This window comes from Pongo pygmaeus, chromosome 2 (assembly GCF_028885625.2).
Source record: "Pongo pygmaeus isolate AG05252 chromosome 2, NHGRI_mPonPyg2-v2.0_pri, whole genome shotgun sequence".
Classification (NCBI taxonomy): domain Eukaryota; kingdom Metazoa; phylum Chordata; class Mammalia; order Primates; family Hominidae; genus Pongo; species Pongo pygmaeus.
In genome coordinates, this window is record NC_085930.1 from 102,221,930 (window position 1) to 102,237,179 (window position 15,250).

At 46.3% G+C, this 15,250-nt stretch overlaps 1 protein-coding gene across 10 annotated transcripts in view; it reads right to left on the minus strand.

Moving 5' to 3' along the window:
* The window catches only part of DOCK3 (dedicator of cytokinesis 3), a 739,703-nt gene that overhangs the window by 16,368 nt on the left and 708,085 nt on the right, over nucleotides 1–15,250 (minus strand). For 6 of the 10 annotated variants that reach the window (XM_054483639.1, XM_054483636.2, XM_054483635.2 and 3 more), the window contains 9 exons: nucleotides 12,685–12,826; nucleotides 11,454–11,620; nucleotides 11,216–11,302; nucleotides 10,568–10,747; nucleotides 9,865–9,948; nucleotides 9,627–9,743; nucleotides 7,077–7,198; nucleotides 5,723–5,861; nucleotides 5,046–5,193 (listed from right to left, as the gene is read on the minus strand). In XM_054483639.1, the coding sequence (XP_054339614.1) occupies nucleotides 5,046–5,193; nucleotides 5,723–5,861; nucleotides 7,077–7,198; nucleotides 9,627–9,743; nucleotides 9,865–9,948; nucleotides 10,568–10,747; nucleotides 11,216–11,302; nucleotides 11,454–11,620; nucleotides 12,685–12,826 (1,186 nt within the window). The remainder of the gene's footprint in view (nucleotides 1–5,045; nucleotides 5,194–5,722; nucleotides 5,862–7,076; nucleotides 7,199–9,626; nucleotides 9,744–9,864; nucleotides 9,949–10,567; nucleotides 10,748–11,215; nucleotides 11,303–11,453; nucleotides 11,621–12,684; nucleotides 12,827–15,250) is intronic. The other 4 variants (XM_054483638.2, XM_054483642.2, XM_054483641.2 and 1 more) reach the window with 1 other exon arrangement.

Below are 15,250 nucleotides of genomic sequence, written 5' to 3' on the forward strand. Positions count from 1 at the left end.
AGACAAGCAAATGCTGAGAGATTTTGTCACCACCAGACCTACCTTACAAGAGCTCCTGAAGGAAGCACTAAACACGGAAAGGAACAACCGGTACCAGCCACTGCAAAAACATGCCAAATTGTAAAGACCATCGATGCTATGAAGAAACTGCATCAACTAATGAGCAAAATAACCAGCTAACATCATAATGACAGGATCAAATTCACACATAACAATATGAACCTTAAATGTAAATGGGCTAACTGCTCCAATTAAAAGACACAGACTGGCAAATTGGATAAAAAGTCAAGACCCATCAGTGTGCTGCATTCAGGAGAACCATCTCACATGCAGAAACACACATGGGCTCAAAATAAAGGGATGGAGGAAGATCTACCAAACAAATGGAAAACAAAAAAAGGCAGGGGTTGCAATCCTAGTCTCTGATAAAACAGACTTTAAACCAACAAAGATCAAAAGAGATAAAGAAGGCCATTACATAATGGTAAAGGGATCAATTCAACAGGAAGAGCTAACTATCCTAAATATATATGCACCCAATACAAGAGCACCCAGATTCATAAAGCAAGTCTTTAGAGACCTACAAAGAGACTTAGACTCCCACACAATAATAATGGGAGACTTTAACACCCCACTGTTAATACTAGACAGATCAATGAGACAGAAAGTTAATAAGGATATCCAGGAATTGAACTCAGCTCTGCATCAAATGGACCTAATAGACATCTACAGAACTCTCCACCCCAAATCAACAGAATATACATTCTTCTCAGCACCACACCACACCTATTCCAACATTGACCACATAGTTGGAAGTAAGGCACTCCTCAGCAAATGTAAAAGAACAGAAATTATAACAAATGGTCTCTCGGACCACAGTGCAATCAAACTAGAACTCGGGATTAAGAAACTCACTTAAAACCACTCAACTACATGGAAACTGAACAACCTGCTCCTGAATGACTACTGGGTATATAACCAAATGAAGGCAGAAATAAAGATATTCTTTGAAACCAACGAGAACAAAGACACAACATACCAGAATCTCTGGGACACATTTAAAGCAGTGTGTAGAGGGAAATTTATAGCACTAAATACCCACAAGAGAAAGCAGGAAAGATCTAAAATTGACACCCTAACATCAGAATTAAAAGAACTAGAGAAGCAAGAGCAAACACATTCAAAAGCTAGCAGAAGGCAAGAAATAACTAAGATCAGAGAAGAACTGAAGGAGATAGGGACACAAAAAACCCTTCAAAAAATCAATGAATCCAGGAGCTGGTTTTTTTTTGAAAAGATAAACAAAATTGATAGACCGCTAGCAAGACTAATAAAGAAGAAAAGAGAGAAGAATCAAATAGATGCATAAAAAATGATAAAGGGGATATCAACACCGATCCCACAGAAATACAAACTACCATCAGAGAATACTATAAACACCTCTATGCAAATAAACTAGAAAATCTAGAAGAAATGGATAAATTCCTGGACACATACGCCCTCCCAAGACTAAACCAGGAAGAAGTTGAATCCCTCAATAGACCAATAACAGGTTCTGAAATTGAGGCAATAATTAATAGCCTACCAACCAAAAAAAGTCCAAGACCAGATGGATTCACAGCCGAATTCGACCAGAGGTACAAAGAGGAGCTGGTACCATTCCTTCTGAAACAATTCCAATCAAAAGAAAAAGAGGGAATCCTCCCTAATTCATTTTATGAGGCCAACATCATCCTGATACCAAAGCCTGGCAGAGACACAACAAAAAAAGAGAATTTTAGACCAATATCCCTGATGAACATTGATGCAAAAATCCTCAATAAAATACTGGCAAACTGAATCCAGCAGCACATCAAAAAGCTTATCCACCACGATCAAGTGAGCTTCATCCCTGGGATGCAAGGCTGGTTCAACATATGCAAATCAATAAACGTAATCCATCATATAAACAGAACCAAAGACAAAAACCACATGACTATCTCAATAGATGCAGAAAAAGCCTTTGACAAAATTAAACAGCCCTTCATGCTAAAAACTCTCAATAAACTAGGTATTGATGGGACATATCTCAAAATAATAAGAGCTACTTATGATAAACCCACAGCCAATATCATACTGAATGGACAAAAACTGGAAGCATTCCCTTTGAACACTGGCACAGGACAGGGATGCCCTCTCTCACCATTGCTATTCAACATAGTGTTGGAGGTTCTGGCCAGGGCAATCAGGCAAGAGAAAGAAATAAAGGGTATTCAATTAGGAAAAGAGGAAGTCAAATTGTCCCTGTTTGCAGATGACCTGATTGTATTTAGAAAACCCCACTGTCTCAGTCCAAAATCTCCTTAAGCTGATAAACAACTTCAGCAAAGTCTCAGGATACAAAATCAATGTGCAAAAATCACAAGCATTCCTATACACCAATAACAGACAAACAGAGAGCCAAATCAGGAGTGAACTCCCATTCACAATTGCTTCAAAGAGAATAAAATGCCTAGGAATCCAACTAATAAGGGATGTGAAGGACCTCTTCAAGGAGAACTACAAGCCACTGCTCAACGAAATAAAAGAGGACACAAACAAATGGAAGAACATTCCATGCTCACGGATAGGAAGAATCAATATTGTGAAAATGGCCATACTGCCAAGGTAATTTATAGATTCAATGCCATCCCCATCAAGCTACCAATAACTTTCTTCACAGAACTGGAAAAAACTATTTTAAAGTTCATATGGAACCAAAAAAGAGCCCACATTGCCAAGACAATCCTAAGCAAAAAGAACAAAGCTGGAGGCATCATACTGTCTGGCTTCAAACTATACTAAAAGTCTACAGTAACCAAAACAGCATGGTAGTGGTACCAAAACAGAGATATAGACCAATGGAACAGAATTGAGCCCTCGAAAATAATACCACACATCTACAACCATCTGATCTTTGACAAACCTGACAAAAACAAGCAATGGGGAAAGGATTCCCTATTTAATAAATGGTGCTGGGAAAACTGGCTAGTCATATGTAGAAAGCTGAAACTGGATCCCTTCCTTACACCTTGTACAAAATTTAGTTGAAGATGGATTAAAGACTTAAATGTTAGACCTAAAACCATAAAAACCCTAGAAGAAAACCTAGGCAATACCATTCAGGACATAGGCATGGGCAAGGACTTCATGACTAAAACACCAAAAGCAATGGCAACAAAAGCCAAAATTGACAAATGGGATCTAAACTAAAGAGCTTCTGCACAGCAAAAGAAACTACCATCAAAGTGAACAGGCAACCTACAGAATGGGAGAATATTTTTACAATCTACCCATCTGACAAAAGACTAGTATCCAGAATCTACAAAGAACTTAAACAAATTTACAAGAAAAAAATCAAACAACCCCATCAAAAAGTGGGCAAAGGATATGAACAGACACTTCTCAAAAGAATACATTTATGCAGCCAAAAGACACATGAAAAAATGCTCATCATCACTGGCCATCAGAGAAATGCAAATCAAAACCACAATGAGATACCATCTCACACCAGTTAGAATGGCGATCATTAAAAAGTCAGGAAACAACAGGTGCTAGAGAGGATTTGGAGAAATAGGAACACTTTTACACTGTTGGTGGGACTGTAAACTAGTTCAACCATTGTGGAAGACAGTGTGGCGATTCCTCAAGGATCTAGAACTAGAAATACCATTTGACCCAGCCATCCCATTACTGGACATATACCCAAAGGATTATAAATCATGCTACTATAAAGACACATGCACACGTATGTTTACTGTGGTACTATTCACAACAGCAAAGACTTGGAACCAACCCAAATGTCCATCAATGATAGACTGGATTAAGAAAATATGGCACATATACACCATGGAATACTATGCTGCCATAAAAAAGGATGAGTTCACGTCCTTTGTAGGGATATGGATGAAGCTGGAATCCATTATTCTGAGCAAACAATCGCAAGGACAGAAAACCAAACACCACATGTTCTCACTCACAGGTGAGAATTGAACAATGAGAACACTTGGACACAGGGTGGGGAACATCACACACTGGGGCCTGTTGTGGGGTAGGGGTAGCGGGGAGGGATAGCATTAGGAGATATACCTAATGTAAATGACAAGTTAATGGGTACAGCACACCAACATGGCACATGTATACATATGTAACAAACCTGCACGTTGTGCACATGTACCACAGAACTTAAAGTATAATAATGAAAATAAATAAATAAATTTGTGATATTTTTCTTTGGTTTCATAATAATGAGAAGAACAAAGAGACTCCCTCCTTCTGAAGCCTGGAAGCAAGAGCAAGTGACTGGCTGGCAAGCTCAGACCACTGTCACTGCCCTGCAAAGCCAACCCTGGGAAGCACTAGATCCTATGTACCACAGCTAATTTCCATTCCATTGCAAATGTTTCTGTCTACAAGGACAGAATCAACTTTTACTTGGGAACTAGGATTAGAATGTGAAAAAGAAGCAAAGATGCTGCCTCTCAAAGAACAATATTTATTCAACTGAACAAGAAATCAAGTGATAATTGGCAAAGTAAATAGGTTTTTACAGAGCCATCTCTCCTGAGAAAGCCTTTCCCAACTGAAGAAAAATTTTTTGGTTGCTGTTACTGTTTTAGAATAACATTTTCCAGGGTTAATTTTAGTCTCCCAATTTACTTTTCATACTTTGTCATCATGCCTGATTCCTCAAGACAAAAGACTCACTTTTGCCTTGACTTTGATCTTTGCTCTAGCAAAACTTTCAATGGGAAAGAAGTGAGCTTTCTTCTAAGCTGTGTATCCTGTGACTGAGGTAGAAATGCAATGGCTGCACAGCGGCAGCCACTGCTCAGAGTGGAGTCTAAAGCCAGCCAGGGAAGAGGCCTGGAGGCAGGAATTCTCGAGTCCTTAGTGGTAAAAGCACAAATGAGTATTCTCTAAGTCACAGGGCTGCTCAAAGACACAGCCACAGATGAGAGGAAGCCGAGTGGGGTTGATGAAGACCTCTCTTCTCCATTCTGCAAGTAGCACCCTGCCATCCTTACCTCGGGCACTGGAAGGGGCAGAGGTAATCATCTGGGATGGTGCTGAGTGAGTGGAACTCAGGCTGGAGGAAGAAGGGCTTGCCTGGGACGAGGACAGAACAGAGACGTTGGTGACTGAGCCCTGGTACCTGGGGTGGGGATACGCGAGCTGCAAAGGGAGAAAAATCAGCAGGATAGAGGTCTGAATGGCCAGGACTTTAGGGCTGGCACAGAGTTTGCTTTTTCATGCCCTGAGGTGCTCTGCCCCAGTGCCTTATGCTATACCCTGAGCCCTGATGGAGGCCAGGCTAATGGCTGGGCAACTAGGGGCCACCCACACCACCCGTATGGAACAAAGTTGTTGGGCTGGCCATACTATGGTGACCATGGAGGAAGCAAGACTAAGCCAACAGGAATGCCAGGCAAGGGGGCAATCTGGCAGAGGATCTTTCCCATGGGATCTCCTAAAGCAACCAGGACTGAAGCTGGATTTTCTTCTTGGGAAATAAGGCCTGGGAACCGAGACTTAGGATGGTGTGTGGAGGAACGGCAACTTTCTAGCTCTTGTGAGGGGTGTTCTGAATTCAGGAGCTAGAGAATTAGGCAGGGTTGCCAAGCCCTCAGACTAGACATTGCAACAGCAAGGTGAGTTCTGTAGGCATGGTGCCCTGGCCCACTCTCCCTGGACAGCTCTGTACCTGCATGTGGTGGTACAGGTCCTCGGGAGCATCGCCCATGGAGCCGTCGCCCAGCATCACCATGTTTCCTGCTTCACTAGACGCATGTGAGGAGAGAGAGGATGATGAATGGCGACCTGTGCCCATCAAGTTCATGGGGCTGTGAGCAAGAGTGGGAAATAGGGAGGAGTCAGGCCCACGGCAGGTGGCAGGGGGAATGTGTGGAACAGTCATCCCTGGTTTCAGCTACCGCCGGTTTGGAGGGTTCCATAGCCAATGCTCATACCCATCTGAGGCCTGGAGCAGTCCTGAGCTGTACCCTGCTACCCAGGAGCCCTTGGACTGGGAGAGACAATGGTGTGGTACACTGGACAAGCCTCTACCTACAGCTACATGGCTTATGGCCACTCAGTTTACTGACATTAGCAGGTTCTCAGGAGGAATAAGAGATATGCCAAATCAGGTCAAAGATCTCAGGTCCCCCTTTCTATGGGGTATTAGTCTGGGTCAGTGCCCACTCCCCCACCCCCCCCACACCATGATGGGATCTGCTCCTTGGTCAGAGGCTTCTTCCTAGTGTGGGAAACTACCAAAATAGCTGGCTGTGAACTATCTACGGGCCTCCTTCCACATCTGTGGCCAAAAGGCTTGTCAACAGCTCTCCTCTAGCAATACCAGGAAAGCTTCTCATTCATTTGTTCCTTATTTACTAAGTGCCCACTCTGTGCTGAGTTGCTGCTCACACTGGAAAACAAGCCTAAGTGAGGGGCTCCTCTCACTAGTCTCCTCCTCCAACCTGGCCTTCTTGGCCTAGAGGCTTTCAGTATTCTCAGTTGAGCTCAGGCAAACCAGTCTTTGATGTTCACATCACTATGCTGTTTCTTCCTTAAAACTGACTTGGTGATCCTCATTCTCCTTGGGATCAAGTCCAAAGGCCTGTATGAACAAGGCCCATTCAGAGCTGGTCCTATCCCCTTTCCATGCCCTGGAATCCTGCACTCCAGCCACTTGGCTCTACTCGGAGTGCTGACCAGGCTGGCTTGTTCATATCTTGAGGCTTCTGCATGTGTCAGTCAATTTGCCTAGATCTTGCCCTATCACCCTCCTAACCCCTAGCAAACATCTACTTATTCTTCAAGAGTTACCCCAAATGCTCCCTCCTCCATGTTCCCACAGTATCATGTATATACTTCTCTTACCCAGGATAGTGACTGACTGAATGCAGGGTGTGGGTCCTATGGCAGGAGCCACATAAGTGTTTGCTGTGTGCATGGGTAAGAGGGAATATGAGTATACACAAGGACTCTTTCCTCTGACCCTTGACAATTTAGACTCACCTCTCCAGAGGGAACCCTCCCCAGCCCTAAGGCCATACCTGTGCCGGTGGGTCATCTTGATGCTCTCCGGACTCATGGGGCTATGGGATGCCAGAACATTTCCCCGTGGGGTGCTGGTGCCTGAACATGCAGGACTTAGCTTATCCAAACCTGGAAACTCCTGTTGAGAAATGAATGCCCCTTCATAGAGAGTAAAGAACAAATAAGTAACTAAGGGATGTAAGGGAATAACTGACTGGTGATCAAAAATGTAAAAGAAACAAAAAAGAATCATATGGTTGGCTGAACCTGAACTGCTGACTTCCTTTGGGCAATGCCCCCTTCAAGACTAAAACACCCTCCTAACTGCACTGGAACCTAGACCAAATGCCGTGTGCGAGGCCCCAGGTTGACTCCACAGTAAGAGAAGCACATCTGGAATGAACTGAAGCTGGTCTGAGCTCATAGGAGTGTGTTAACAGGTTTTCTCGCTACGGAATAAGTAGAACAAGATCTGGGAAGAAGGAGAGAAAGAGCTTATTATTAGTTGTCAATCGGTGGGCACCAATTACATAAGGATTAGTGTCAGGTTTTATTAGACTGCTAAATGGCCCAGCTCTTAGTGACCTGGGTTGTCTGTGACACAGTCTACGGGGAGACAGAACATAAAATCCTGATGTATGTAACTGAAAAATAGCACAGCTCTATTTTAGCTTAATTAATTCATATTAAGTATGTAGATTTCTGGGCAGACACTTCTGATCTCAAACGCTACTGGGTGACAGCATGTTTGTTTGTGTCCCTGTGTGCAACTCAGAGGAAACAACTGTTAAGGTTTCCTCAAGTCCTTCAAAATCTGTAGTGAACAGGGGCCCTAAGTCCACTGGGGATATTTCTGAGCTTGGTGTGAAAAAGCACCGGGGTTTCCACCCGCTTCTTCCAAAGCATACAGAGGGCTAAAATGTATTTCTGTAGCTGGAGAAAGGATATGTGTGCACACGGAAGAACGTGATGTATATAGGAAAGTGTTTTGTGCTTTTTGCTGCAACACACATGGCAAAGAACCTCCCCACTGGCCAGGCTCCAGCCTGCTTGGGTCACCTGCTGTGATGGGGAAGTTTGCACACAGCAGAGACCAGTCAAATAGGCAGAAGACCCTGGAATGAGAGGTAGTGGAATGAACACCCACCAGACTCAGCGATACTGCCCAAGTTCTTAACTAAATGGACACTCCAATTTTAAGGCGGAGATGTAAAAGAGCTTCCCTGCATATTTCACCTTGAAATACCATGGGAGAATCCTAACACAGGGAGAAATCTCAGGATCTCCAGGCTTTCCTCTGGAAAATGTGCCCCTACCTCTCAAACTACAAGCTTCTTTTTCTCTTTTCATGCTGTCCACACTTGTCCACACACGCTGAGACCTGCATTGGGAGCCTGGAGGGATGGAGATGACCAGAACCTGCAGCATCCAAGAACAAAGCAGGTCCGCCCCAAATGGGTCAGGCCCACGAGTTTAAGTGGTTCAACCTGCCTCAGGGCTCCTGTGACCATGGTTATCCCTAGAGGGGGAATTTTTTGCTCTTGACAACCTCGTGCAGCATCTAACAGCTCTACTTCTTGTCTCCCTGCCACTTCTATCCAGTGGTCCTGGGTGATGAGAAGAGAACTTGGCTTGGGTGCCAGGTAGCAGCAGGTAATTGGGCTCATATCCCTTAAGATCTGGGAGCCAGCTGGTTTAGCAGGAAGGGATCTCTAGAAAACATTTGGAGTCAGCCCCACAGTTGAAAATGAGGTTTGGGTATGTGAATAGGGGGCTCTATCCTCAGCCAGTCAGCATTTCCTCTAAGACCCTGCCAAGGAATACTGGTCCTGGAATATAAGTCCTGTTTGTGTGTTTAAGTCCTTGGGCCAAACCCTACTGTGGAGGCTGAAGAGCTGGGCCAGAGTTAGGGAGACTTTCAGGAGCCTGGTCCAGCCCCAGGACCTGCCTGACTCCTTTAAGAACTGCTAGCATGAAACTACTGCTCATCCTAGGCTATCTCAGATGTGAGCTTGGATCACGAGACATGATAGAGGAAGTTGGGAAGAAGAGGGAGGGAGGGAAAGAGGGAGAAAAGGGAGTTGGGAGGAAGAGTAAAAAGAGGGAAAAGAGAACGATCAGAGGGAGGAAAAAGAATGAAGAAGGACACGGAGAGAGGAGGAGGAGGGAGATGGGGAGAGAAGGCTGGCTCAGGCCATGCCTCTCTCTTTTGATTCTTGGGATGAAAAACATCTCCAAAAAGATCCCTACATGTGGGCCATATACTTTAGCTCTTTTCCTTCACATATGAAAACCTGTTTACTAGCACAGTGCCCTGAAAAATGTTCCCTGCCCTTGAATCTGGCTCCTCCTTTGGGAGTGAGTGAGTGAGAGGATCCTCAGCATCCTTCCCCTGGATATAGCATCCATCCTTGCCCCCTGTCCCTCTGTAGGGAAGACAGCCTCTCTCCCCCACCCGGCCCCCACCCAGGCTCCCTCCCTCCTATTTTCCTTTGGTTTGTGGCGTAGGTCTGGAGGAAGTGACACCTGGTTCTACTGCAGCAGGGGCAGGACAGGGATCAACTTACATGGTAGAGACTGGCCCGCATCATCTGGAACTGATCAATTAGCTTCTTATGCAGAGGCCGCATTTCTGGGTGCACAAACTTCTCATGAACTGCTAGCCCAACTCCAAGGACATGAACCTATCAGAGTCACAAACAAGGCCACTCTGTGAACCATGAGCAGCCCCTGAGAACTGAAACCATCTTGTAGTGCATGGCTTTTCTCACCTGGCTGCTGGTCCCCAAGCTCTCCAAGACATACCTGCTCCTGCATAAGCTCCTTGAGCTGGGTGATCTTCTCAGCATCTCCTGGGTGCTTGTTGATGTAATCTTTATCAAAGAAGGCCTGTGAAAGGAAAGGCCAAGTCAGGAAGACTCTTCCCAGGACTACTACTTAAATGGGGCCCAGGAGACTTGAGTCCACTAATGCCACCTAAAAAGCAGCCAGGCTGTCTCCTCATAGGCACATACACCAGTCTAGCCTGTTTGAACTTCTGGCAATTAGAGGTGTGTTTTCTTGTCTGAGAAGGATTGAACGTGGCCAAGCCATCTAAGTCTGGATGCTGACCCCAGTCCCTCACGGAGCCTGGATGGCCTAGGTAGGGCAGGCAGGACTGGCGGACTGGGAGTAGGGGCTAGCCCCTTATCCAGCCTACGACTCACTTCTCCTGACGGGCTGGGCTCCAAGGCTCCTCTTGGAGGGCACTTAACATCCTCCCATAATCAGGATTACAGATTACCCATCTCAGAGTTCAGAGAATAAAAATGAAGAAAAGGCCCTACCAGAGAACTGTGCCAAAGAAATAGGGAGTGATAGGGAGCTTAGGGCCTCATTCCAGGACCATGCCAAGAGAGGGCATGTAGGGAAGGCTACCTAAGGAGACTATAATCTTGAAAAGAGAAGCCTGTGAGCCGCCTTCCCAGCCAGGCTGCCTGCATGGGTTTGGCCTGTGGCCACAGCTTACCTCCTGATAGCGTGCAATGCCTCCATTGACAGCTGCATCAATGACACCATTCAGGCACATGCTTAGCAGGTTGATGTTGCCATGCACCTGCTTGTGTTGATACTGGCTGATCAGGGAGCGTAGCTCCTGGTTCTTATTCTCAACCACTTGGATGGCATTCTCCAGAGGGCTCACCTCCACCTAGGGGCACACAGCACACAGAGTCATCCCAGAAATGATGATAACCCCTCATCATCTTCCTGAGAGCTGGGGTCTAAGATCTGTGGTATTGATTCCCCTTCCTTGTTCCTGTGAACTTGAGACTCCCTGGACCCTTTCCACTTCTGTTGTCTGATTTATAGGCACTTGGAAGTACAGCAAATAGTGAAGAACACTAGTTCTGAAATCAGAGCACTCTGGTTTCTTGAATCTCAGAGAATAGTTTTCTCATATGTAAAGTAGAAGGCTAAAAATACCTGCTGCTCAGGGGTGTTGTATGGATTAGATAAGAGAAGGTACACAAAGATCCTAGCACAGGGTTGACCAGTGGGAGCCTTGGCCAGGCAGGTGGCCGACACTCTCTTTTTCTTTAGTCCTTAGAGAAGGACCCCAAGAGCTGGGGCTGATGGAGCAGTTGTGAAGCTCAGCTTCCTCTGAGACATGTCTCACCAGTTCCCTCCTCTCCACTTCAAACCACCGAGAGATGCCAGGCAAGCTGTGGGTCAGGGTCAGTGTGGTACGTTCAATCCACAGGCTCTGTAGGGAGGGAACAGGCAAGTGTGGGAAGTTAGGCAAGTTTTGCCACACCCTGCCTACCTGAGGGATAAAACAGTGGTGAGTTCCCAAGAAAGTTGAGCTTGCCCCTGGACTTGCTGTGTGTACTGCCCGTTTTCCTAGATTTGTTCACCTTGAATTCATTCTCCTTGTCCTTGGGGCCTTTGTGAAAAGGCCTGTCATACCGGAACTTCCTCACATTGTTGACGCGATAGAAGCTCTTGACTCGATCTGGTACCCTATCCATCTGCAGAACATCCACATAATCTGGAATGGGCGTCACTGCATAGATCTGCAAGTCTGGGCAGGAAGTGAAGGAGAAACACAGACTTGCCAGAGCTGGACCTGAGAGGCTGACCCCTGTTATCTCCTGAAAGGGGAGAAGTGCACCATAGCCCCTGCTCCTTGCTGACAGCCCAGTGGGGGAGGCAGTGGCATTTCTAGGGGCAGATCAGACCCAAGCACAGTTAGGTAAATCTCTATCTGCTCTCTCCCTCTCCCTGCTCTAGCAGTTGAGTTTCATGAGCACTCAGCCAAGGTGAGATGTCAACAGCCAAGTGTTCTCTGGTGCCCCTTTAAGAAACAAAGGGAAAGAGGGGAATGCAGGCATCCACCCCATGGGAGTGAGAGAAGGCTGCAAGGGTCTGGGCTTCCCCACTACAGGTAAAGCATATTTACTGAAGAACAACTTATAAATAAAATACTGTTTGAAATCTTTGTGGAAAAAAAGCAGATAAGAGTCCACTTGCCCTCCCTTCTCGGAAACAAGCTTGCCATAGTCATGGCAACTGTCATGTGGTCCCCAAGGAAGCTGTGTGTGAAAGGTGAGGGGAAGGGCAGTGTTTCCATTCAGACTTCCAAGTGCCACCAAACCAAAGGAACTCCCCATCTTCTCCTGCTCTGCACATCCTTGGGCCCTGCCCCAGTCCACCTGATGAAGAGAAGGGACAATAATAGTACACATGGGAGTGGAGCAGGGCACAGCACAGGTGGTATCCCTGTGACAAGAGCCCTGATAGGACCCCAAGTCACCCTGTACAGTGATTGCTCCTGGCTGCCTGGGCAGACTCCTCATAGGGCAGGGTGAGGATTAAGCTGTTGGAAGCAGCCAGCCTGAGGGATAAAGGCCCTCCTGAAGCCCCACTGATGACTAGAACACCCACTGCTAAGGGCGCGCCACTGCTTCCTCTTTGAGGCGTTAGTGCCTTGCTAAGTGTGTGCTAAGCAATGAGGACACACTCAGGTTTAGGACTATGGGATATCTAACCTGTATGGTTGGCAATGTGGTAAAGGGGCAGCTGACTGGGTGGACCTCACCTCCCAGGGCCCCTGCCCTCCTCCTCCCACCCAGCATCAAAAGATACACTGGGCATCGCACTGTAGGATGGCGTCATCAGGATGGTTGGGGTGCTGCATGGCGACAGCCTGCGGAAACTCGCTGAGCATCCTCTGCTGGAAGGCCTCCAGCCTCTCATAGTCATGGCCACGGCACACGTATTCTTTGTTCTGCCACAAACAGAAGAGCACACTCTACGTATGCTTTGCTTGTAGCCCCCCACCTCCACCCTAGAGTCAGTAGCTACATATAGCACAAACATATCTTAGGAGCCTTCTCTGTATCAGGCCCTGGGACAGGCACAGGGCACTGCACTCAAGGAGGCAGAAGAAAAACAAAGCGAGAATTACACTGTGGTGTGGCAGCCCCAAGGGAAGGGTACAGGCTGCAAGAAGCTTGGAAGGAGAAAAACCTTATGCAGGAAAGACAGCAAGGTGGGAGATGGGATTTTAGAAAAAGCTATGTTTAAAAAATGTTCTCAAAGGTCCACCTAGGTCAGGCTGGTATGGTATGGTATGGTATGAGTGGAGAAGGGCAAGCTATGTGGGTACCGTGACAACCAGGGCAACAACAATCAAGACAGGAAAAGGCGGAGCAGGAAAGAAGGTGTCTGTGTAGAGAACTGGTAGAAGCAGTTGGGCAGGGGGGCACTGCCAGCCCCTCTTGGCATGTCTTCAAAGGAAGAAAGAGAGAGGCATCACAGGGCCAGCCATATGCTTCCCAGGACAGGGTTAATCACTGGGCAGGCCTTGGAAGACCCTGACTCTGACTCCAATGTTACCAAGGAGTGATTGCTATGGGTGCCACCAAATAATTTTAAATGGGGGGGGGTGGTGATCAAGTGTGTGATTCTGAAGGATCACTTTTATTAGTTGGGAGAAACAGTCTAATGTTGCCCAGTGCCCAGTAGGTATTCAGTAACTGTTTATTGCATTAATAACCCTTTGGCAGCAAATTCCTTTGCAAACATGTCAGCAGAACAAATAAACATCATTCTAAGTACAGATTTCTTAAAACTTTATGTTATGTCAGATTTACTTTTGGTTATGTCTCAGTTTTTCTCTTTGTGGATGAGGCACCCCCAACTCTGCTTGCTCTGCCTATGTCATACCTGGTCATGAGTGGGTGGCTGGGGGAAGTTCCCCTGAAACCCACTGGTGATACAGTCTGCCCACCAAACTGCCTGGCCAGACCCATTTCAACAAAATGGTATCAGGCACTGCCAGCCCCTCTTGGCATGTCTTCAAAGGAAGAAAGAGAGAGAGCGGCGTCACAGGGCCAGCCATATGCTTCCTAGGACAGGGTTAATCACAGGGCAGGCCTTAGAAGACCCTGACCTTCTTGAAACAGGATTTCTGTCTCATTTTTACTTCCTCTCTCACTATGGGAGAACTTGGCTAAGGCTGGGCCATGTGTCTGTATTGTTTTTTCGTTTTTTTGAGATAGAGTCTCACTCTCTTGCCCAGGCTGCAGTGCAGTGGTGCAATCTGGGCTCACTGCAATCTATGCCTCCCAGGTTCAAGTGATTCTCCCACTTCAGCCTCTCAAGTAACTGGGATTACAGGTATCTGGCACCATGCCTGGCTAATTTTTGTATTTTTAGCAGAGATGGGGTTTCACCATGTTGGCCAGGCTGGTCTCGAGCTCCTGACCTCAGGTGATCCACCTGCCTCAGCCTTCCAAAGTGCTGGGATTACAGGCATGAGCCACGGCGCCCAGCCTGGGCCATGTGTCTGGATGAATCAGAATGGAAGGGATTCTGATTCTGATTAACGCCAGAAGGGAAGTGAAGGTCAGGAGGAGCAGGCTGGCCTCTCCAGTGGAACAGACCAGTAGTCAAAGGACAGAGATATTTCTACATCTTTTGCTTGATAAATAAAACTGACAAAGAAAGTACTTGTGAAGAACTAGCCTTTTCATATCATTTATATGTACAACCCTCACCAACGTTTGTTCATGGGTCAAATGATGAGAAATATAAATTCCCTCAAGAAGGGAGGGTTGGATGTTTTCCTGACTCTGCAGATTAATAGATAATCACATTTGTGAGGTGAGGCAGGCAGATGGCCCAGAGAAACCAAGCTGACAGAGCTAAAGTAATAGATGGCCTGTGCATTCAGGGATGGTAGGAGAGTAGCCTAGCCTTCTGGGGAAGGCCCAGCAGGAAGAACACACACAGTGTTGACTTTGAGGCTGACTGTTGGTTTCATATTCACTTGGGCAAGAGCCCCAGCATCCCCACAAAAGACAGAGCTGGCTGCCACTGCTTTGTACCTGGTTCTCACCATCTGCAAGGCAAAGAGCTACCTCCACTGGGACTTATTATTCTGCCACAGATGAACTGAGCAGCTGAAATAAGGGAAGGTAGCATGTGGGTTGGCTGAGGAAATTTGTATGCATGAATTATACATGCATTATACCTCTCCTTGAGATTGCATCTTGTGTGAAGATGGGAATGGATTGATGGGTGATATTTCCTAACACCCCTTGTTATTCTTCCTCCATTACCAGGGTCTTTGAAACCACATTTGAACATTTGGACTGTTACTTGTGAACATGATGTGGATGGCTTAGATGCAGGTTTTATGCCAGGT